We start from the raw sequence: 23,774 nt of genomic DNA on the forward strand, positions 1-23,774 counted from the left end.
TATGAACTCAAAAGGAAAAAATCTTTATAAAACCAAAACCACCAGGTTTAGTACGTTCAAGAAGAGCACCTTTAGTAAACAGGAAACCGTGTGTAAGGAACCTGGCCAAATACACACGGGAGCAGGTGAGGCTCCCCGTGGCAAAGTTCAGTGGAACATAACTATAGGGTGTCCCCCCAAAAAGTTTCACAGGTGAGACTCCTGATGGGAGTCCTTTCAGGACACCACGGGCAAACGGAAAGAAGGCCCTCGTCAGAAGGCAGATGGGTGGTTTTAAGGCTCAGGAGCTGCTGGTCCAGGAGAGCGTCGCACAAGCCATGCTCCATACAGTCCCACACTGCATGCTGGCCCACCCGGGACTGGGGACACCGGCCTGGTGCTCTTTGACTTGTTCCCATGACTGAAGTCCTCAGGGACCCAGCTGGCATGGGGAGCCAAGTGGGGAGGCCTGCCCGGGCTCCTGGCAGGGAGCCCCTCCATGGCCCTCTCATGGACCCATCATGCCAGCTGTAGTAGGTAAAGTCCTGGAGCTGGGAGTTGCTGCCACCACTGCCAGTGGCAATGGCTGGGGCTGTGGTGGATGCTGCGGGGGAGCCAGCCTCTCCTCCTTTGGGGGAGCCAACAAGAAGCACCTCATGTTCAGTGGTCGGCTTCATGGCCCTGGGCCCTGAACAGGAGCTAGCAGTCTCTCCCACAAGTGGGGTTCTCTCCTGGGCTAGGCTGTGGGAGCTGGGGGTGTGGGGCTTTGTGGGTGTGGCTGCATGTTTCCTTGTGCCCTGAGGTCTCAGAATCCCTGGATTCTCAGGGGGCTCCAGTTTGCAAGCCTCTGGCCCACTGGCTTGAGTAGGGTGGCTGAGGCCTGACTGAAGGCCCAGCTCAGCGACACACTCTGGCTGGCAAGCATGTGGGAAGTTGGGGGCACTGTGGCCTGCTGGGGTCTGCCCAGAGACAGGCTCTGGCAGGCTGGGCCTGCCTCAGGGGGCACTGGGTGGGGCCTCGGCCTCAGCAGGTCTCAAGTTGGGCTTCACATGCTGCTCCAGTTCCAGTAGCTTCCTCTCGGAGGTGCTGACAACCATCTTCATGGTGGGGCTACAGAGCTGGTGGGCATCCCAGCCCCTTCCCTCCTGGCAGGTGGCCCGGGCTGGCCTCGGATGGTTGGGACATCGGCCTTTCTGAAGAGGTAACATAGCAGGTCATCCCGGCAGCTGAGAATGTCCTACAGAGAAGAGAGGAAGAACTGAGAGGCTGGAGAAAGGCCAGGAGAGTCCTGGTAGAGGCTCGTTCACCCAGGACACCCCTGTGCAGGCCATGTGGCCAGGACTGAAGTTTCTGGCTCCTGCTTGGCCTTTCCACACACACTACCCATGGTGGGGCTGGGGTCATACACGGATCAGGAAGAAAAGCCAGGCAGCCCCCTAACTTCACCAGCAAGAAAACAGACCCAGAGAGGGAGAGGACTTTCCACAGACGCTTCCACTGGATGGGACGGTCAGGGCTGGAGGCCTGAGCACAGCAATGGTTTTCATCTGTTCCTCATTCCCACCAAGCAGAGCCTGGAGGAGCCTGGTGGAGGTGTCTCCTGAGGCAGATGGACACCATGAGAAGAGGAAAGGCAGTGAGTGCATGCAGAAGAGGAGTTGGGGTTCACCAAGGATGGAGTCAGACCCCGGCCCGCTGGACCCATGTCAGGGAGCGTCCGTCTGTGGGACGGCTCAGCAGCCCAGAACCACCTGCACCTACCAGCAACTCCTGGCCCAGGAAGACATCTGGACGCTCAACTTGACAGAGACACAGTCTGCTGTTTTGCGTGCAGGTTGGGAGTCACATATCCAGGGTTTTTGTACAGTGAGACCTGTGGTCATTAATATCAACAGGTAGCACGTATCAGCTGCTTCCCATGTGCCAGGCACTATGCTAGAAACAACAGGTGTAATCGTAAGAGAATGAAACCATCCCCCCTCCCTCCCCCAAAACCTCATTCAGTTCTCAAAGCACCCTTGCAAGGCTGTACTAGGACAACCTGTAATAGGTAAGGCAACGGAGGTCACAAAGGTCAAGCAGGTCCCACATTGAGAAAGGGACAGATTGAGGACTGGAACCCACAGCTGTCTGACTCTGCAGCCACCTTCCCACCACCCAGCCCCTCTCTGCACATTTCTAAACCTTTGACACCCAGCTTCATGAGTCTGCCCTCTCTGACCACCCAGAGGGCCCATCTCCTCACACCCCTCCCCGCATCAACACTCACGGAGTGGAGGCCTGGCACGGGCACCATTGTGACTTCCACGTCTTCAGGCCTGTTCAGGGAGGGGAGGGCGACAGGTTAGTGGGGTGAGCACAGTGGGGAGATGGAGGGAGGTGGGGGCGGCTCTCAGGGGAGGAGCATACGTTTCCACAACCAGCTCCTGCAGGGAGGATGCTTTGGTCTCATTTAGGCTGAAAAGGACAAGCCATCATCTGGGCACTTGGCAGGAATGCAGATTCTCAGGGAGCCCCCCTCAGCGCTCCTGACTCAGAAACTGCAGGCCGGCCTGGGTCCAGGCAGCCCAGGGGAGTGTGGCTCAGGCCTGCATGTGGGAGCCACGGCTTCAGACCGTGACCTTCCTGAGGGCAGGGCTTTGGTTTTTCTGCAGCTCCGGGCGCAGAGTGCTTTGTAGACAGAAACAAATGGAGAGCAGAGACCAGGATACATATTTCCTTTCAGGCCGATGCAAGACCAGGCACAGGGCGAGTCTGTGATAAAACTTGCTGATGAGCCGGTTTACTCTGTTGTTTTGAGAGCAGGCATCCCCCGGGCTGCCTACACACAGGACACGCTCCAGAAATACCGACTGAACAGATACTTTGAATTCGCTGTGTCACTGGGCTCTACTAACGCAGGCCACAGAACTCACAGTGTGGCCAGAGAAAGTCCCACTGTGTGTGTTTAAGGGAATGAGACTGTAAGGCACGCATTTCATCCATGGGGTGACCCAGAAGCGGTGACCCCACAGCTCCTGGCCAGAGCTGTGTGAGGTGCCCCTGCGGCTGCAGGAAGCTGCCCTGAGCCGGGAGGGTGTCCCCACAGCTGACGGCCGGGGGCAGAGCTGCAGCACAGACCTCAGGGCGCTCGAGCTGCGGCCACCTCTGGCTTGCGCCTTGTTTTTGTATGGCCTGTGAGCTAAGAACAGTTTTACATTTTAAATGATTAAAATATTTACTATCTGGCCCTTTACAGAAAAAATCTGCCAAACTCTGCTGGTGAAGGTTCAGAATAGGTAGGTGTCCACGCTCTGACGCACACCTAGTGGGAGATGCTAACTCTCAAGTGGGTGCTGACCACATCTTCAGGGGAGCTCCAGGGGTGGGCGCACACCCTCCCACCCCCATGTTGGCAACACACTTCTGCCGCTCACTTCACAGGGGAGGAAACAGTCTCCTGGTCTGGGCTGGCTGACAGCACGCTGTGATTTTCTCGCTAGTGGTTTTGCTCCCCATCTGAGCCAGGCTGCACCACCCCCAGTCCCATCCCTCTCTGTGACTTTGTTGTCAAGGTCCCTACCTCTGGTCCTGGTCCATCTGAGGGAGTGAGGGAGGAGAGTGCTCCCAGGCCTCTCACAGCAGCGGGGGAGCCCTGGTCACTGTCCTCCAGGAACTCCTCCAGGCTGAGCATCTCACTGCTCTGCTCAGGGAGGTACAGGGCTGCACCCAGGCCTGGGGCTGGGCCGCACCCCTCTTCTGGATGCCCTGCTGGAGGAGAGGTAAGTTCCGGGGTGGCGGTACTCATGGCAGCTGAGGGCAGTGCGTCCTGGGGTGCTGGCATCCCGGGGCAGGGTGGCTGTGTCCCTGCTGCGAGTCAGGTCTTCACTGCTGCAGCTCTTCGATCTGCAGTGGAGCTCACCGGAGGAAACTGGGTCAGGGGAGGGGACACAGAGGAACACACTTCAGTCTCCTAATCTCGCTCACCGGCCTCCAGTGGGCTCTGTGCTGCCTCTGGCTCCCTGAGCACAGAGACAGCCCTGCCTAGGAACCCAGAGCACACTTCTCCCATGCTGGCATTGTGGGCGTCCAGGGCATTCTGGAATTCTCTAGAATTTACACTGGCATTTAAAAACAAAATAACTTGGGATAAAAGTGGAAAGTTCCTTCTAAAGCTTAATTTATCAACAGCTGTAAGTACCATGCTCATTAGCCTGGGACAGTGCAGACCACTTTCTGCACCAATAAACAAACTTTAAACATCAAAAAGGAATCAAAGTCACTCACTCTGTCCTCTGCACACCATGTACTGGAACTGCTGGCACTGTCCCCATCCCGAAGCTGAAGTGACTCAGACTCAGAGAATGGGTTGCTTTCCCAGGTGCACAGAGCTGGTCAGTGGAGAAGGGATTTGAACCCAAATCTGTTCAAACCCACAGGCCTGAGCTTGAAGTTGCGTGATGTGGCCCTATGAATGCAAACGCAACGTGCTTTGAGAAACCTCACTAATTGTATTTTTTAAATCATACAAACAATATACACCCAGAACCAAAGATCCAGGTCCGCTGAAAAGCACACAGCAGGCAAGGTGGACTTACCCTCAGGCTAGGAGGGGAACTGTCACTGGTCCAATTCCAGCTGCTCTCTAGGCTGCCTGGCCAGGGCACTGAAAGGAAATGACAACACTTAACCTACAGGGCTGATGCCAAGTACAGCCCACATTAAACCATCCAATCCGAAAACAACTAATGACCCTGCCCAAGTTCTGGCAAATGGCCTCAGGAAGGACAGACTTCGAGTTGCTCTCAACGCTCCCAGGAGGAGTCCAGCCTCACCTGAGTGCTGGGTACCACGCACAGTGGGCTCTCAGGAACAACATCTTCTATGTGTGTGAGGTCTAGGGCTGTGGCCTCAAACAGTTTTGTTAATACAGAAAATCTCACACAAAACTCCAGTATAGACAAAAGGTCTGCTCTGGGATTGGGGGTTGGGGGGAGCCCGCCATTATTACCGCATGGAGCTTTCTGGAACACAGGTGGAGACACCCTGCCTAGACCAGGGCAGTGCCGCCTGGTGAGGGCAGGGGCCAGGACATGGCAGGTCATGCGTCCACGTGTGGACAATGTAGCCTGTGCCGTGCGCAGCCCACTTCCCCTCCGTGGTCCATGGGGCCGGGGACGGGGCCCTCAGGAGGAAAGACGTCTGCACTCTTCTTGGTTCGCTGCTCTTCAGCTCCTCTCTGTCCCATGTTTACATCTGCCCCAGAGGGGAAAGAAATCAACCTTCACAGTGACGATTTGGGGGAACCAGGCTCACCCTCTGCTCCCTCGGGTCAGAGGGTGAGCACCAGCTGCAGGGAGTGGGCACCGCCCCTTCCAGGGGCAGGCTGTCCCTTCCAGGCCTGCAGACCTCCCCTCCTGGCCCACTTCTCCAGCACACGCAGAATCAGGGGCCTGCCCCAGGTATCATCAGTGTCTGTCCTGCTGCACACAGACAGCTGGGGGACAGGGACACGCTTCATCATCCCTGCTCACATCTTGTGCAGAGCTGAGCTGCACTGAGAACCGGAGACTCACCAGGAGATGCTCTGCTTCCCGGCCCACCAAGCAGTCTGCTCTGGATTGACCGGGTGCACAGGGCACCCAGGTCCCAAGTGCCGGTGGGCCCCGCAAACAGCAGGCCTCTGGAAAACACCTGTTAGCAACGGTGCGTGGGGCTGAGCCCCAAATACTTGGTTTTCCTGAAGCACATAGAAGCAGAGCAAGTCCCCTCTTTGAGAAGGGAAAGTTTCAACTAAAAAATCCACCTTTCTCTTTGAAAAGGACGTGTCACTGAAAGGCAACCGCGATACAAATCAAAGGGATCCGAAAATGCCTGTTTGTCCGAGCCCTTGCTGCAAAGCCCTCTGCTGCCTTCTCCTTTCCTCAGCTGATGAAGCATGAACCTGGCTGCTCGGGAAGCTCACGAGAGGGGAGGCGACTCCTCCATCCTGTTACCCTCCACCCAGGGCCAGGAGGGAGGGCTTCGTGGTGTCCAGCAGTTTCACCAGAGCCTGCCCTTGCCTGAAGCTGTAAGTGTTTGTCTATGTCTGAGTGATCAGAGCCAGCACCATTCACCGCTTCAGGCAATGGACAGGGCAGGAGATGACGCTCGCTCCTACGCTTACTGTTGATCACTCCAGAAGCTGAGTCCAGTGTGAACTCTCTGAGGCTTTGTTTTAATTAAAAATTTAGCTTCCCACCCTTCTAGGAGTTTGCTTTTCAGAAATTGCAAAAACCCAAAGCAACTTAATTTTTGAGAAGGCTGGTCTAATTCACCATTTCCCTTCTGCAGAAATTGACAACATGCCTAAATCAGATGGCAAGTGTTTCTAACAATTTCTGAGATCAAATTTACAACTTGGAGCTACTCTGGCCAACTAAACTCCAGGTGAGGATAGCGTGACCTCCATGCAATCAGTGCTCTCTGCATGGGTCACATGACCTTTCTTCAAGCAAGGGCAGCCAGAGCCTTAGAAGTAGGGCACTTGGTAGGTAGTGACTTCCCCATCACTGGAGGTATGTAAGCAGAAGCTGCATGCTTAGGCCCATAGGAGGGCAGGGAAGGAGTGTTGAGGAACTGTGGGTCCCCTATTCCCACTTCAGCATAACAGCTCCACTTCCACCTATTTTGTGTGTGGACTTCCACAGAGAACAGCTTGAAGGACAAATCCTATTGATGGAAACAGGTCTGAGAACCCAGGCTGAAGGGCACATGCACCAACTACTCACTGTGCTGCCTGTGGCTGATGAACCTGAGCTCCAGGGACCACTCACAGAGCTGCCATCTGAATTCTAGCCTATGGTGAAAATAAGGCTGAGTCAGGGGACCTGGACCACCCATGGGGAAACTGCGGTCCTTTGTCAGAGGCCACTTCTGACTCCTGCCCAGCACCTGAGTGGTGGCTGTGTCCAGCGCCTGGAAGAGGGATACGTGTGGACCCTTAGGACCTGACTGTACTCTCGTCTGTACTCTCCCTCCCCCATTGCTCCTGCTGGGACAGCCTTGCTCTCTGCCTGTGCAATGACTGGGACAGCAAATGGAAGCAGTGTCTGGCCTGAGGATAAAGCAGCAGAAGGAGCTGATACTTAGTACCCTGGGAGCCCCACCAACCGGGAGGGGGGCTGCACCTAAAGCAGAGGCTGTGAAAGCAAAGCTCTCCTGGGGCCTTGTTCTCTTCAGGTGGCTGGAGGAAGCAGAAGGAAAGAATCCACCACCTGAGGGAGGATGCTGGGTCCCTAGAGAGGGAGCCCTGCACCAGCAGCTCCTAACCAGAAACAGACGTTGGAACCCATAGGCCACCAGGCACTGCTCTTTCCCTGGGAAGGACTACACTGCCCTGTGCTGACAGCAGCCCCGGATTTCCTCCAAAATGACTCCAGGGTCTCCCCCATTTTGCAGACAGTTCTGCATCCACCTGAGCATGAGAACCATGCTGCCAGGGAATCACAGTGGGCAGCGCTTTGTTTGCAATGTGACAGGCCCTCGGACAGGCTCTGCAGGCATATGAACAAGTGTGGGCTCTGGCTCAGAGTGGGATCCCGGTGGAGACAGCCCCTGGGTGAGCCTTGAGGGCCAGGCCTGGAGTCCCACAAGCCGCTGCAAGACTGAGGGGAGGTGGTGCACTCAGCTCCTGCTCCAGCCAGGCAGGGTTTCTGAACCACAGAGCCTGGGAGACTGGGGCAGACTACTGACTGCTGACAGTGGACACCTGAGCATGGCTGCCCAGCCATACATGGCACAGTTTCCTTGACACCCAACAGTAAGGGACTGCCATTCTCAGTGTCTGGTCAGGAGCGCAGGAGGACTGTCTGGTTGCCTGTGCTCACCCAACTCTTCTTCTCCCAGGGGTGCTTCTGATTTGTAAACAGCAGGGACCAGGTCCTGGAGCTAACCTAGGCTTGCCTTGGGGGCAGGGGCCCTATCTTTTCTTGGCTTGTCAAACCAGGGTTCTGCAGGCCATACTTCCAAGAGTCCAGTGGGTGATATCATTATGAAAACGAATATCCCTTCATGTTCTCATCAGTTTCTAACACCCCAGGGGCAATCATTTTCAGCTCTTCCTGCTGTCTTCAGATATTTTCATCTCTAAGTTATAAGCAGAGTGTCTCTTTCAGTTTTAACCTTTATTTTTCCCTTTCTGTTTGCATATTTTAAGTGCTTTTCCCCGACTGTTCCATTTAATAACATCCAGGTGGAGTTTTGGGAGCATCAGGACAGCGCTGCTCTGCAGTGTCCTGCTCCAGGCATCTTAAAGCTTTTGTCTCTGACCATGACTCTGTCACCTCTCACACTAGTTTCTCTCTGGTGTTGCAGGTCCTCCTCAGGTGTCTGGGGTCTCTGAACCTTCATGGGCTTCACCTGGCAAGATGGGACTAGACTGTTCTGCTGGGAATTTCTCCACCTACTCAGGTGACTTGAGGAGCATTTGACTATCACACCTACAGGTGTGAACACGCATGGCTACGGCATCCTGGGAGACGTTCAAGTTGTAAACCCTTCCCTGAGTCACCCCATTTTTCAGTTTAGGACACCTGCCCTCCACTCTATCAACTGACCTCCAGTTCAGAGATGCTGCTAGGTCTCTTCCCTGGAGAGTAAACCTCCAGTGCTGCCTGAGTTTAGCCCAAAATCTGGCTCACCTCCTTTCTGGAGCTCCTTGGTGCCACCAATTCCTGCACGGCGGAGGTGGGTTCTGGGCTTTCCCACTAGGGGCTGAAGACTGGGCCTCAATATGGTGATGTTATCTGTGCAAAGTCACACAGCTGCAGGCAGAGCTGAGGTCAGGACCTGTGTCTGTGTGACACCAAACCTGTCCACAGCTTAGCCCATCTGCTGACCACCCTTCAGTCTGAGAGACCCCTCCCGCCTCTGGGAGCTGGGGTCTCCAGGAATGACCTTGGGCCCCAGATGCTCATGCATCTTGGTTCTGGAGGGACCTGTGACTCACCTGGGGTGTCGCCTGGTCCCAGGAGATGGGGGTGGAGCTGGAAGGGGTAGTAGTCATGGCTGAGGATGAGCAGGCCTGGGAGCCCAGCTCTGATGGCCGGGGCTTCATGGTGGGGGTAGCCAAGGCCTCCGTGCGGTGAAGGCTGCCTCTGTGCAGGGCCACTGGCTTCGGTATTAGGTCCCTGGGGCCTGGGGCAGAGAAAGACAGTGAGAAATGGGGTCGCAAGATCCCATGCCAAGGCGGGGCTGTCACCCCGAGTCCTGACAGCAGAGGCAGCAGGGCACACGGACCGCAGGGAGAACAGCTGGGCTGCGCCTCGTGGGCTGTGGTCTGCACAGGAGGCTCAGGCTGCAGGCCTGTGCTGGGGTCCCCGGGAGGCCGGCCTCGGCTCCAAGGATAGATCCCACTGTGAGCCCCAAGCAGCTGGGAGAAAATAAAGGACAAACTCAAGAGGCTCAACAAAACATTGTTAAAATCCAACACATTAACCATTGGGCACACCTGCTGTATACCTGTGTGTCACTCGAATCCCTGGTTTAAAAGGACCTTGACAGGTAGGTGTCTGCTCAGGACCATGGTCAAGGCCCTCAAGGCCCAGAATGTGCACCCTGCCAATAGGCATCCGTTACGATCTGAGAGAGGAGTTTGTTGCCACCCAGTAACTTGTCTGAGGTGTCTCCATCTGTGCATGGTGACACCGATGTCTCCATCTCTGCATGGTGACACCGCCTGCAAAAATGACATTTACCTTGTAGTTGTGCTTTTCTGCCATCTCTGAATTTCCTACTGTGAACACATACTCTCCTCAAAGTTAAATAAAACCCTATTTTAAAAAAAAATTGAGGGATAAACAAAAAGATCTTCACTACCTAATATCAGGAAAGGGGACGGGCTCTCCAAGTACAAGTCATAAGTTTCTGCAGGTGGAGTTCCTGGGAGCATCAGGACAGCGCTGCCTGCACAGTGCCCTGTTCCACGCAGCCCATGGGCTGTGGACCCAGAGCCACGCCAAGGTCAGATTCCTGCCCCTCCCCACCCTCTCCCAGGGACCTGTCCCCGCCCCTCAGCCACTCAGTGTCTGGACTCACTGGGAAGTCTCAAGCACCCAAGTCTCACAACTTGAAATCAGGGGAAAGTTTGGATTTTGAAAGATAACCTTGATGGGAAGCAAGGCAAGTCTGGTGGAGTGAGTCAGACAGGCGTCCACTGGGTGAAGGTGACACGAGGAGCAGAGGAGAGGCGGAGATGGGCAGAGGCAGCGATGGCAGAGAAACCGCGCACTTCCCACAGCTGCCGGGAGACAGGCGGACAGACAGGTGGACGGAGGACAGGACGCAGCAGCCCAGGAGTCAGAGCAGGTGCGTGAGGCCAAGTCAGCGCCACTCGACTGACTTCAACATGGTGTAAGTCATAAAATAAATTTAAGTGGCAGCGAAGAATCGATTGGAGGGAAAATATGTGAGTAATCACAGAGGTGATACAGACATGCCAGAAATCGCGAGATGGCACAAGGATGGTGACGACAGGAAACACTGCAGGAGCTAGTGGCCCCCATGGACCGTGTCCCGGCCCTGATGGTGACCACGTGCTGATGCTCCATCTGTCCATTGCAGCTCTAACACCTGCATCCAAGATGTCAGGGGACCTCACCAAGGTCATACAGTCTCACTCCGGGCTGATCAGTTCTGCATTGCACACGGCCGGGCAGGACATACAAGCCTGCCGGTGGGAGAGAGGGTCAGCGCCTGGCCAGGGGAGTGACTGAGCATGGACATCCCGGCCTGAGGACCTGTGGGTGATGTCCCGAGGCTCCCCTAGCATTGTGCTGCGCTGGAGCACGATCCAGAGGGTGACAGCTCATCTTCTTTGAAATCGGAGTCCACACTGGCTGCTCTCAGCTTGGCTGGGAATTGGGGCCAGGAGGAGGGGTGCACTCTGTGTCATCTGGCCTTTAGGTACTGATTTGTCGGTTTTTTTGAATTTCAGAAATGAAGGAGGGGACATGAGAAGACACTGGTAGAGGGAAATATTGGAAATCTCCAGTGTCTGAGGAAGGGAGAGGCTATTTAGAGGAGGCTGGTAGGACAGAAGCCGACCAGAACCGCAGGCGTCTAGAGAAAGCCGGGCGGGCCGCTGGAGGCTTGTCTTTGTCCTTGGGTTTGCCTCTCAGAAAGGGACTCTTTCTGCGCCTTGTTCCTACATTGTCATCCCCTGGATAAGCCAAGAGAGGAAGGAAAAAACACACAAAACGGCAAATAAATGAAATGAATAACAGCAAATGCCACTACATTAGCTAAGTGTGCAGGGAAATCGTAATCCCGTCCAGCCCAGGAGAGAAGGAAACGCCGCCCAGGGCAGAGCCAGAGCCAGGGCCCGGGGCCACTGCTGCCCGGGCTCCGTTTAGTGAGTTCACCCGCGTCCCGGAGCCTGTGCTTCACTGAGCAGCGAGGAGAACTCCATGTTCCCCGCGGAGCCGACCCGTTAGGCTATTTCCAGTCCCAATGTGCTGAATTGCTGAATGAGAACGCATATAAATTTAGGACCTCATTTTCCTTCTCATTTGTTTTAATGACAGGCTCCCTGACAATTCAGCTCACACACAACTGGCTCCTGCTCCTGGTACAGACCTTGGAACACTTTGTGATATGTTCCTGGCCTGCTGCAATGAAAGAGTCCACCTGAACCTTTCTCTAAGAATTCTTTTTTTTTTTTTTTTTTTAATCCTTACCTGAGGAAATTTTGTTCTATTGATTTCTACAGAGAGTGGAAGGGAAGGAGGAGAAAGGGGAGGGGAGGGGAGGGGGGAGGGGGAGGGGAGGGGAGGGGGGGAGGGGAGGGGAGGGGAGGGGAGGGGAGGGGAGGGGAGGGGAGGGGAGGGGAGGGGAGGGGAGGGGAGGGGAGGGGAGGGGAGGGGAGGAGAGGAGAGGAGAGGAGAGGAGAGGAGAGGAGAGGAGAGGAGAGGAGAGGAGAGGAGAGGAGAGGAGAGGAGAGGAGAGGAGAGGAGAGGAGAGGAGAGGAGAGGAGAGGAGAGGAGAGGAGAGGAGAGGAGAGGAGAGGAGAGGAGAGGAGAGGAGAGGAGAGGAGAGGAGAGGAGAGGAGAGGAGAGGAGAGGAGAGGAGAGGAGAGGAGAGGAGAGGAGAGGAGAGGAGAGGAGAGGAGAGGAGAGGAGAGGAGAGGAGAGGAGAGGAGAGGAGAGGAGAGGAGAGGAGAGGAGAGGAGAGGAGAGGTCTTGTACATTTAAAATAACCTCTCATGGCAAGATGAATTTGAAAATGATGAAAATACCTCCTTCTGATACCAAAACACCCTCAACATTTAGACCCCTACGCATCCTCTAATCCAAACCTACACTTTATGACCTTTAAATCAGTCTTATCAGAGCAGACACTTGGTCTAACTTCCTGAACCTGGTCTCACTTTCTGAACATGCCCTATACATTCACATAACTGATTTATCCCATTTCTAATTTAGGATTAAAGTCCATGGTGGAACCTCTTGTTTCTTTCTCCACAGCACCCGTGGTGGCCACAGCTCACACCACAGGATAAGGGACAGACTTCAATGCTGGTGCCCAGGTCTGTTCAGCATCTTCAGGGACCAAAGCAGCTTTAGCTGCAGGCACTGCCCACAGTGGTTAAGAGTTCAGGCTCCATAATCTGTCAGACCCATGTTCGGACCCCGGCTCCAGCACATATTCTCTGGGCAAGTGCTTAACCTTGTCAAGAAGGGGACAGTAAGCGTGCCTGCCTCACAGGGCAGTTAGGACTGGATAATAGATACAGCGCATAAACGAGCTAAAGGGGTGCTGAGCCCAGAGAAAACACCCATTCCATGGCTGCCGTTACTAATATTTACCACTAACCTGCTCACTCATGGATCCAAACAACAGTTTGGCTCAGTCAAGCATTTTTTTCTCTGAAAGTTTTGCTAGCTCAACTAGGCTGCTTTAGTTCACTAGCTCACCTTAGACAATACACAAGTTGAGGCGATAAACATAAAAAAAATTAAGTAGCCAGCATGAAAACCTGAGGCCACAGAACCAGTCTAGATAAAACTAATGCTAGTAAGCTTCAACCTGCAGTGAGTGTTTTAACCAGTTCATCTCCTGTAAAGACCTGGAATACAAGCATTAGTCCCTAAACTGTGTGTTTGTGTGCATGCTTCACTTTTGCATTTTGAGTGACACACCAGGACTTGAAGTGGTGAATGTCATCTAGCAAGGCATGTGCACATGTCACACTCAAAAGGCGGCTTATCATCCGCCTTTGGGCTGCAACGTCGGCCCCTGGAAGTGCACTAGTCTGAGGCATGGGCCTGGTCTTCAGAAAGTCCTAGTGTCCTTCATAACATTTAAATTTCTCAGGGTGCACGTTTGGCAGGTTTATAGGTAAATTATCTATAAAATGATATTTAAAAGCAAAATTCAAAATTAAACCATGTTTAAGGCAATGGCTTTGTTTAATCGATGGTAAGATGCACATTGTTTCCCTAAGCCTTAGCCTCTCTGAAATCAGGACTTAGCTTCGAACATGTCCTGCAGTCACTGTCGGCAAGGTGGCAATTCTGACAAAACAGTCGCTGCCACGACCAACTTATTTTCTTCTCATGTGCGCACAATTGCACAGCTTATAACTGACAGCTTCTTAGATCTGGTGAAATACACCCAGCACATTTCAGAACCTCTGGCAGACTCCGGATGACACCCTCAATGACAAGGTGCCTGCACCCCATGGTGTCAGGTCAGAAGACAGATCAGGTGGGAGAAGAAAACCCAACCTGCTCTTCACTGTGACGACAAGGTCAGAGCCACACACGGCCTTGCTGAAGACCTTGCGTATGTCCATTACGTGTTAAATGCATCGGGATCTCCCTTCAGAAACGCTTATTCTAGGCCTGGCAGACATGAGGAAACCCAAAAACACACACTATGGAGCCTGTCTCTGCGGTAACTTGTGGGCACCAGCTCTGGGTACTCACGTCCCTACCACAGTGCACACCGTGCATGAGGCTTCTCATGCTAAAGTGACTACCTTGCTCTGGGACCGAACTGCCACAACACTGTGGTGGGTTTGTGTTTCCTACTTGGTTGTTAACATACCTAAGGAGCCAGATGTGCCTGCATGGAGCACACCCCCTTCAGGCTCCTATGCACACGTGTGCACCCTCAGCACGCTGTCCCGTTGGTTCTACCCTGCCCAGGAGGGAGGCCTGGCACCCCCCCTTCACTTCACCTGCAGCCGGGTCAGCCCCTCCTACCTTTTCTTGCGGGCCCACTGGGGGGGTCTTGCTCTTCTGCCCAGTGTGAGCACGATGGGGTGGCCTCGAGGGGCTCCTGTGGACACACAGCACTGTCTGGGGGGGACTTTGGTCCTTCTCTGGAACGCTTTTTCTTTGGCTTGATGAATTTGACAAAAGCTTTGGCTTTTGTCCAGCGGGTTTTCCTAGTTAGATGTAGATTTTTAGGTCACAGCTAACCCTGGCCACCCCTCCAACGGTCACTGGGTGCCCTACAGTGAGCTGGGATTTCCCTCACCCGCCTGGGAAGTTGGCTGTTAATTAGGGGTTCAGAATGAGGGCCCTCTTTGCCATCACCACAATGATCGTATCTGGGGCTCAGAGGTAGAACCTAATTTGCCGCTAATGAGCACAGACCCAGGATGGGGAGAAGCGTTCATCGTGGCAGAAACCCACGCTAGCCTCTCGGGAGACAGAACTTCAAACACAGCCCCCAGCTCTTGGCTGCCTGTGCCGAGTACAGGACCTGGTTCTGCGCTAATCTAACCCATGTTTGCTCCAAGTCCCCAGCAAAATGCCACTTTCAGGAAGAGCCAGGGACCTTCTCGTTTGCTGCCATGGTTAATAATAAGTGCAATAGGCTGGGATACTCTGCCCATTCCCGGCACTGAGGAATCTGGGTGGGGGGAGAGGCAGGGCAGATCGGGCCGTATGAATTGAAAACAGTGCCCCTTGCCCATCCAGCGTGGCTCAGTGCTTAGAGCGTCAGCCTGTGCGCCAATGGGTAGTGGGCTCAATTCCCAGTCAAGGGCATGTACCTGGGTTGCAGGTTCAATACCGGGCCCAAGTCAGGGTGCATGGGAAGCAACCAATGGATGTGTCTTTCTCACATCGATGTTTCTCTCCCTCTCTCTCTCCTTCTCACTCTGCCTCCCTCCTTCCCTCCCTTCCACTCTCTCTAAATATCAATGAAAAAAAATCCTCGGGTGAGGATTAAAAATAAATAAAATAAATAAAAACAGTGAATTTAAGGGTAATACATTGCAGCTGACTGGAAATGGAGGTCCTCTGACCTAACAGAACAACCCCATCTGGGTTTGAATCCTGGCTCTGCATGAAACAGCACTGTGTGCACACAAATCACTCTATTTCCTCATCGGTGCCTCAATTCCTGTCAACAGAGGGGTCAGGCGGAGGCTCTGAAATTCTGTGGTTCTGTGACTTCCACAGAGAGGCCTTGCAGGACTCACGGGGATCCGACTTCAAAGTTGGGCTGGGGCAGGACCGTCTGAAGGACCAGCTCCTGGGGCTCAGGCCCGGGACCAGGGGAAGCCCTGCTGGACAGGGACCGAGCCAGCCCACAACCAGCCTACTGTTCTCTGGAGAAAGGAAGTGTTTGTGGAAATCCCTGGGGTCCCATGAATCCAGAAGAATTTAGGTTCAAGGCCAGGAGGTTCCTGTGCCTGAAGATCATGTGTGCTGGTTCAGGTGTCTGACCCAAGCTTCCTTCCCAAAACAGAAACATGGTTTTCTATGTCCTGAAATCTTGAGACAAAACCTGACACTCCTGCTTTAATGGCTCTAAAACAAGAGACCCCTTTCCCCCTTACACAGGCTCATGGCCAGCTGGCATTTGCCATACCCTGTAGGATAGCCATGAGTATGGAGGGTGGAACTGAAAGAAACCCTAAATCCTGTCTGTGGTGGAAGGGACCTGCACACAGGTGACCTGTCATACAGTGGAAGACACGGGCCCACCCACTGGCCACCACTCCAGGTGGCTACAGTGTCCCCTCCTCGTGAGAGAGCAAGCCCTCTCTTCTGTTTAAGTCACTGGAACTTAAGTCAACTCACTGCTTTGGAGCCGGATCAGAGAACTGATGCTGAGCCATGAATTTATCTTCTACATTTTCCTTTTGTCTCTCTAAGGCATCTATTTCGTTTCTGTAAATAGAGGAGAAAGAAAAAACAATCTGGCTTTTAAAATAAAACACATGAATTGACCCATCAGCCTAGCCTGGGACCTGGCCCAGAAGAGCCCGTAGTTTTCTGGGGTTCAGGCATCATGGTGCGCATGACCATCACGGTCGCAGAGGTGGGGATGTGTGAATGGAAGCATCAGACGTGGTCCAGGAACCCTGACACCTGGAGGAGACCTGCTGGAGCACCTAGGACCAGGCTGTATGTCATCTTAGGAGAGCAAACCCCGGATCACCTGAAACTTCAAGCTTGGAAACCCCGAGGACTCTCAGGCCAAGTCAATTCAGGAAATTGTGCACTCAGGGGCAGATACAGGGCTAAGCTGGCATTTGCAGGTGCAGACTTACAAGACCTTCCATGGTGGGGAGGGGTCTGCCCTCAGTCAGTTAGATGGGCATCAAGGTTACAAAAGTCAGCTTAGCAAAGTCAGACCTCTGACCTCGACCCATTCCAATGTTGGTTTCTGATAACACTCCCACGGAAGCAAACTCAGAGCCTCTCTGGGGCCAGACAGAGGAGGAGAGGAGCAAAGCGGGCCTGGAAGGACCAGGCAGAGTGGCTGGGCTGCCCTGGCTGAGCGCTCGGTGCTGCGTGGGACTGAACTCAGCCCCTGCAAAGGAGCGCTGCTCCCGAGGAGGCGGAACTTCTGGTCATTTTCCCAAAGGATCCAGAAACCCAGGGTGTGAAGCAAAATCTCTTAATATCTAAATGCTGGAAATCAGTTCACATTTTCAAAAACACAGAAAGGACAAAAGAGGGCACCCTGCTCACGGGGAGAGGGCACCTGGCCTTCCTGAGGCAGATGGCCTGCTTTTGTTCTACCCTGTCCCCAAGTGGAGCACGTGGTGATATCCATACAATGCATCCCAGGGGGCTGCTGGCTCGTCCTACTCCTGCCTCTTGCAGCTGGTGTGGCCTTGGCAGCTCAGACCCCTGGTTTCCTCGCCTGAAAATGAGTCCTCTGGACCAAGGCAGCTGCTCAGGCTGCTCCGGTCATGAAGCTGCCACAGTCCTGCCTAAACCAAAGGCGTTCCCAGGAGTTCACTGTGGGTGAGCACCCTTGAAAGGTGATCGCTCGCAAACCACAGGGCCCCTGACCATCGACCCTGCTCTGCTCCCAGCGCCCTTGGCTCCACATCTGCTATTCTCGTCTGTGTTATTCTGCTCCCACAGCCATGCTGCTTGGCCTTATGCTAGAGCGTTTTCCTGTCTGGGTTTGACGGCCTGCCCCCTGCCCCCCTGCCAGCCGCACAAACACATGGAGGGCAGACACCGCAGCCCTCCCAGGGCTGGGAAACAGTCTGCTCAGAGCGGGCTCAGGAAGCCCTGGCCTCGTGCAGATACCCTCTAATGCAAAACCGTCACCAGATCATCCCCTTGGGTACCAGGTTCCCTCATGAGTGCCCCCCCACTGGCTAGCCTTCCCCCATCCATGTCAGCAGCAGCACCCAACTCCCACCACCACACTTCCTTCTACACCCCCATGGAGCCCCTCAACACATGTCAGGTGTGTATGTAGCTCTGCTCACATCCCATCTCCCATTCTGGTTCCTGGCGACCAGGTAATTGGTCCTGTGCACCTTGTAGGGCCTCCGGCAAACCCAGGACCCTGTAGATATTGGCAGAGGGAGGACAGTCACAGCGCACCACAACCCATTGCCCAGCCCATGAAGAAAAAGCGGACATAGGAAGGGCTCAGCCTTCGACCTGAATTCCTTCCCTGGGGGCCTCTCTTTGCTGCTGTCCTATTTTTTAAAGTGAACTTCATTCCAAAAGCAGATCACAAAGCGTCTGGCAGAGGGCAGTGTCTTTGAAAAGCAAAGGCCAATCGCCCCACTTGCAGAAACCTAGGACCATCCCAGGGAAAACGAGGAGGATGCCGTGGTAGGATGGTCTGTCCCCTCACCCTTGGGATGTGATGCGCCCCAGGGGTTCTCTGCCCTGAATGTCAGGGTCTAGGCTGGAGCTGGAAACCAGGACCCCTCTGTGAAAAGGTCCCAGCCCGCCCACACCCCTTACATGTACTGCTGCTCCTCATGGTACTGAAGTTGATTATCCAACTTCTGCTCCAGAAGCCTCAGGTTCTGGTCCATCATTTGGATCTTTTCCGAGAGGTAGTGATTTTCTTCCTCCAAGTCCCCCTTGAGATCAAACAGCATCTAAAACACAGATCGACAATGTCTCAAACGCCATGCTCCCCATGACTCATGCTGGGAATCTACTTCCAAAGAGGAAGAGAGCCACGTGCACAAAGATGGCCATTTCGGTATTTTCTACGCCAGTCAGAATGACTAATATGGTCAATGATCTGGGGACGGCCAAGCCTTCTGTCACTGCACCATCCAATCAGGCAGCCGCTGGCCACGCGTGGAGGCCGAGCTCTGAAAATGCAGCCAGTCTGAGCTGAGATGTGCCATTAGGCAAAATATACAACAGATTCTGAGGACTTAACAATTTTAAAAAATAATGTTACATATCTCATCAATATGCTGGTGGCTGGTGTGGTCCACTTGGACGAGGACTGTCCCACGCGCCAAGAGGTCTCAGTTTGATTCTCAAGTCAGGGCACACGCCTGCATTGCAGGCTGGATCCCCAGTAGGGGGACGTGCAGAACTGCGTGAGAGGACCCGGGTCAGCACTGAGCAAAGTGCTCAGCTGGAAGACAGACATGAAGCAGTACTGGGCTGTCTCCATGCACTGCCCGACCCTGCAAAGAGCCATGGCCTGATGAAAGGTGTTTCCTAACACATCCCTGCCAGTCATGGAGTTCGTCCCTTCAAATACTCCTGGCTTCCCCTCGGCCTCTGTGTGACATTCACACAGCCTCTGAGCACAGACCCCAATGAGGGCCCATTCCCACCTGGCCGAGACCAAGGCTGTCAGCCCAGGGAACTCAGCCCGGCGTCCCGAGGCCCACCAGCCCTGGGCCTCACCTCGCATTGTTTGCGGGACTTGGTGAGCGATGTTTCCGTGTCCTGGTGCTGCTCCTTCAGCTCGTGGTACCGGGCCTGCCAGCGGTCCACCTCCAGCTCTGAGCTGTCCAGGGAGGCTTGCAGCTCTGTGCTGTGGGCACGCAGTTCCTCCTGCTCCCTCCTCTGCTCTTCATACTGAGCCTGCCAGCGGTCCACCTCCAGCTTGGAGCTGTCCAGGGAGGCTTGCAGGTCCTTGTTGAGGGCGCTCAGCTCCTCCTGCTCCCTCCTCTGCTCTTCATACTGAGCCCGCCAGCTGTCCACCTCCAGCTTGGAGCTGTCCAGGGAGGCTTGCAGCTCTGTGCTGTGGGCATGCAGTTTTTCCTGCTCCCTCCTCTGCTCTTCATACTGGGCCTGCCAGCGGTCCACCACCAGCTTGGAGCTGTCCAGGGAGGCTTGCAGGTCCTTGTTGTGGGCGCTCAGCTCCTCCTGCTCCCTCCTCTGCTCTTCATACTGGGCCTGCCAGCGGCCCACCTCCAGCTCTGAGCTGTCCAGGGAGGCTTGCAGCTCTGTGCTGTGGGCACGCAGTTCCTCCTGCTCCCTCCTCTGCTCTTCATACTGGGCCTGCCAGCGGTCCACCTCCAGCTCTGAGCTGTCCAGGGACGCTTGCAGGTCCTTGTTGTGGGCGCTCAGCTCCTACTGCTCCCTCCTCTGCTCTTCATACTGAGCCTGCCAGCGGTCCACCTCCAGCTTGGAGCTGTCCAGGGAGGCTTGCAGCTCCATGTTATGGGCGCGCAGCTCCTCCTGTTCCTCCTTCAGCTCCTGGTAGTGGGCCTTCCAGTGCTTTGACTCCAGCTGGGAGCTCTCCAGTGAGGTTTGCAGCTCCTTGTTGTGGCTCTGCAGCTCCTCAAGCTCCTTCTTCAGCTGCTGGTGCCGGATATCAACCCTGGGGATGGAGAGACACAGGGCCAAGGGCTGAGGAGCACTCCCAGGCTCTGTCCCAGCTGTACAACCTTACTCAAAACCACCACCTCTCTGGGCCTCAGTTTTTCTCATGTGTAAATGAAGGTTGAACAAAATCAGCAATTTTCAAACTGTCTGTTGGGGTTCTATAAGGCTGCCCCTGGTGTCCCACTGTTGGCTTGGGCGACAGGACAGGCAGGCTCGGACACCACTTCAACACAGCGTCATTATTAGCACTCTTTATACTTAAGGCGTTGGCATCCCTGCCTACATGGATAAAGGGTTCTTCTATTAAAACACTTTTAAAAAACACTGAGCCAGAACAATTTTGCTCTAAAACTCTATGCCTATGCCCAGCTCTTCTCCCCAATTCCAAGTCCCTTTCTAATTTCAACTCCTGAGATAAATGAAAGATGAGATTCTGGGTACTATGTAAACCCAGTGAAATTATGGTCATCATCATAATTACCCCACTGGGTTTCCTGGGGGAAGATTTATACCAGAAACTCCAATTACCAGAGGCCCATGGACTCAGTTTGAACACAGATGTGTCCAGTTTGGCCTACACAGTTGTTGTTTTTAATTAATTGGTTTATTAAGATTTAAAAATTTTTAAGTTTCACATCAACATTCAGATGTCTAGCTTCTTGGGGAAAAAAAAGCATAAACAAAAGCCCTTGGCCAGCCTCCCATTTGATGCCTTCATATGGTGTGTGCTCTCCACGAGGGTCTGGTCTGTCGCTGACACTTCTCCCCCATGTCCTGGACCTGCCTGGCCACCAGAGGCACCTGAGTTTGCAGCCCTTCAGGACATTCTAAAACAAGGCTGTGGGGAGGAAGGCTTCCTACAGTCATGACTCTGGATTGAGACAGGACCTGGACTCGAAACCTGACTGTGTCAACTAGGAGCACTGACCTTGAACAAATGACTTAATCTCACTGAGCTGTTTCTTCACCTGTTCAAGAGCTCAGTCAATTCCCATGATTCCCAGTATAATGTTCTATCATCACCGTGAACACAGAATCAGTGTCCACTGAACTTGTTCCCCATGCCCCTGTAAGTCTCAGGGCACACTTGTGTCAACTGAACAAGACATAAAGATGCCTGTGTAACATACTCACAGCAACAGCACTGTGACTCCTGCCTGCATGAGCCTTATCTACCATTCGTGTCCTCCGTGAGGCCCGGTGCAGCACTGCACATGGGAGCACTAGGCAGCACTCAGCACTCCATTTGGGGGCCATTTCAAACAGCAAAATTGCCACCCAAAAGCACAAAACGAGAAAATCATGGCACTAACTGGGCCATGAGCAGGACGCTCATTTGCAGTGTGAGCACTGGCACAAGGCAGGAGTCAAAGGCCTTGTCGGCCTCAGCTGCAAATGTGCGCATCAGTCAACACCAGTGTCCTGCACTCTGGGCACATCCATGAAAGGCCACAGGTGCCATTCTGGGGGTTACAAGGACATTTCAGCCAGTAGGTGATTCATACACAGGGATTTCGTGAATGAGGACTGGCTCTCCCTCCCTCCCTCACGGGACCGATCGCTGGAGTTAGAGGCTGAGGGTGCCCGGGCCCGATGCCATCATCATCACCACCAGTGTGGGAGGTGAGGCTGTCCAAGCCCAGACAGGGCACCATCCCAGGTGTCCCTAGTCCTTCCATCCCAGCCACCAGCTGGCGTCCCCTTTTACCTTCTTACCATCCAGCAGTTGACAGGGTTGGTAAAAATATACCATCATCAGAGGACTTTCTGGAGCTTTGCTCAGCGGGTGTGAGTGAGTTGGTCTGAATGAAACCCTGGCAGACGCCGCTGCGTGGGGTGGGGCAGTTACCTGTCCAGCTCTTCCCGCAGCCTCCGGTTCTCGTCTGTGACGTTGTCGTTGACCCTCTGCTCCAGCTGCAGAGCCTCCCGCTCAGCGCTCAGCAGCTTCTCCAGCTGCCCCAGCGCCGCCCCGTGTCTCACCATGTCGTGATGCCTGTGGAGGGAACACACCCACTAGGAACAGACACCCCAGAAGACTGCAGAGCCTCCCAAAAGCAGCTTCTCTCTGCAGCGCTGAGGGGGATGCGGATGGGCAGGGAGTGGGCCTGGGCAGCTGAGAAATGGGAGAATGACAGTTGGGACAGCCTGGGGCCAGCTCTGGGGGATCTCCTCCAGCTGCGGAGCTGAGCTCTCCTCCTCCCACCTGAGGGGTCTCCATGGTCCCTTCTAGTCCCTGTCACAGCAGCCTCCCTCTGCTAGTCTGCTGAGAACACCACGACTGACCAGAGGCTTGCCTGGTGGGGCCCAAGATGCTGCCAGGGGCGAGTTGCACATACACATGCACACACACAGACACACCCTGCTCCTCAAGGCACTGCCAATCCAGCCCTTAACCTCCCCCATAACTTCCCCCTCAGTTTGGGGCTTTTATTTTCTTCCTGCCTCAATCTTCATTACAGAACAGTGTCTCTGGAGGGCAGTAGAGCACAAGAGGGAGGCCCTGACCAGCCCTTGGCCAATCCTCTAGTGTCCAGGGACAGCCTGACCCTCCTGCCCGCTGGAACCTCTCATGTCCAGGGAACCTCTTGTGTCCAGGGATGGCTCAGGAAGCTCTCCCCCAGGCTGACCTTCCTGCCTGCTGGAACCTTCCAAGTCCAGGGATGGCTTGGGAGCTCCCCACTTCCAAGGTGCTGACTGAGTCGTCTGCAGCCCTCCACCCACCCCCTATCAGCTGTCCTTGTACCATCTGCCTGGAGCCAACACTTGTGGAGACTCAAACTCGGAAACCAGCTGAGGCGGCTGTTTCAAGACAAATGTGCATATGGCCTTTAGCCACGGGCAGAGGCTGCCCCGAGTGGGAGGTGAAAAGTGGGGGTGGGCTATGCCTGGCTTGCAGGGTGGTGATCTTTCTCATCCAGGCTAACGATTCTGGAAAAACTCATCCCCATTTGACAAAGAGGGCCACGGACCATTAGGGTCCCGACCCCTGCCTCCCAGTTGTGTCTTGGACAAGCACACTGGTCAAGCATATTCCAACCATTAGTAATTGCCCTGCTGCAGGGAAGACACTGAGTGAGTCTTGCTCCCATTGAATCCCTAGTACGGGGTCTGACATCAGCCAGCATGTGCTGGGGAACGAGTGAGTGTCCGTGTTGGGTCAAATGGAATGAATGCAGAGCCATCATCCTTGTCTTCCAGGCACCTGCACCACAAACCTGTAGCCCGGCTGCAGACATACCAAGGGGTCTCTAGCTATCTTTCCAACCAGCGAAACCTACAGAGTAGCACAGTAGGTCCGCATGTTTTATGGAGCAAGAAGCTACAGGAAAAAGAGCAATGAACTCCTCCTTCAGAGCCAGTCAGATTCCACCTGCACAAACCGTCCCAGTCTGAACAGACATTAGGAACACATCATGACACTTACAAATATAACATTAGGTACATCATGACACTGTTATAAATATAACAGGACATTAGGTATATCATGACACTGTTATAAATATGACAGGACCTTAAGGATGAGGCCTGTAAGCACCTGGTGAGGGGTGGGCACCACACCAGTTTCCCATCATTAGTCAGCTGGGTGCATTCCCGCCACATCTAGACACAGGACCCACATCCAGTAGATGCTCACTAAGCATCATGTGAACACAGTATGGGTGCGGGAGGAGGAGGAGATGGAGATGCCAAGAGGCTCATGACGCTCATTTTGGCTGGAAGGAGCAGGCCTAATAGGAGCAGACATGCCAG

At 54.2% G+C, this 23,774-nt stretch overlaps 1 protein-coding gene across 1 annotated transcript in view; it reads right to left on the bottom strand.

The window, feature by feature from the left end:
• Positions 1-273: 273 nt before the first annotated feature.
• The window catches only part of LOC148091716 (protein Daple-like), a 58,219-nt gene continuing 34,718 nt past the window's right edge, over positions 274-23,774 (bottom strand). The window contains 19 exon segments of the mRNA XM_087823778.1: positions 274-488; positions 491-583; positions 586-670; positions 672-841; positions 844-977; positions 979-1,090; positions 1,093-1,216; positions 3,599-3,667; positions 3,670-3,749; positions 3,752-3,889; positions 4,553-4,624; positions 6,729-6,915; positions 8,948-9,135; positions 14,205-14,389; positions 16,038-16,127; positions 18,183-18,322; positions 19,098-19,620; positions 19,849-20,019; positions 21,874-22,017. Coding sequence (XP_087679904.1) covers positions 274-488; positions 491-583; positions 586-670; positions 672-841; positions 844-977; positions 979-1,090; positions 1,093-1,216; positions 3,599-3,667; positions 3,670-3,749; positions 3,752-3,889; positions 4,553-4,624; positions 6,729-6,915; positions 8,948-9,135; positions 14,205-14,389; positions 16,038-16,127; positions 18,183-18,322; positions 19,098-19,620; positions 19,849-20,019; positions 21,874-22,017 — 2,920 coding nt within the window.

The sequence above is a fragment of the Miniopterus natalensis genome, chromosome 13, assembly GCF_054644295.1.
Source record: "Miniopterus natalensis isolate mMinNat1 chromosome 13, mMinNat1.hap1, whole genome shotgun sequence".
Lineage (NCBI taxonomy): Eukaryota > Metazoa > Chordata > Mammalia > Chiroptera > Miniopteridae > Miniopterus > Miniopterus natalensis.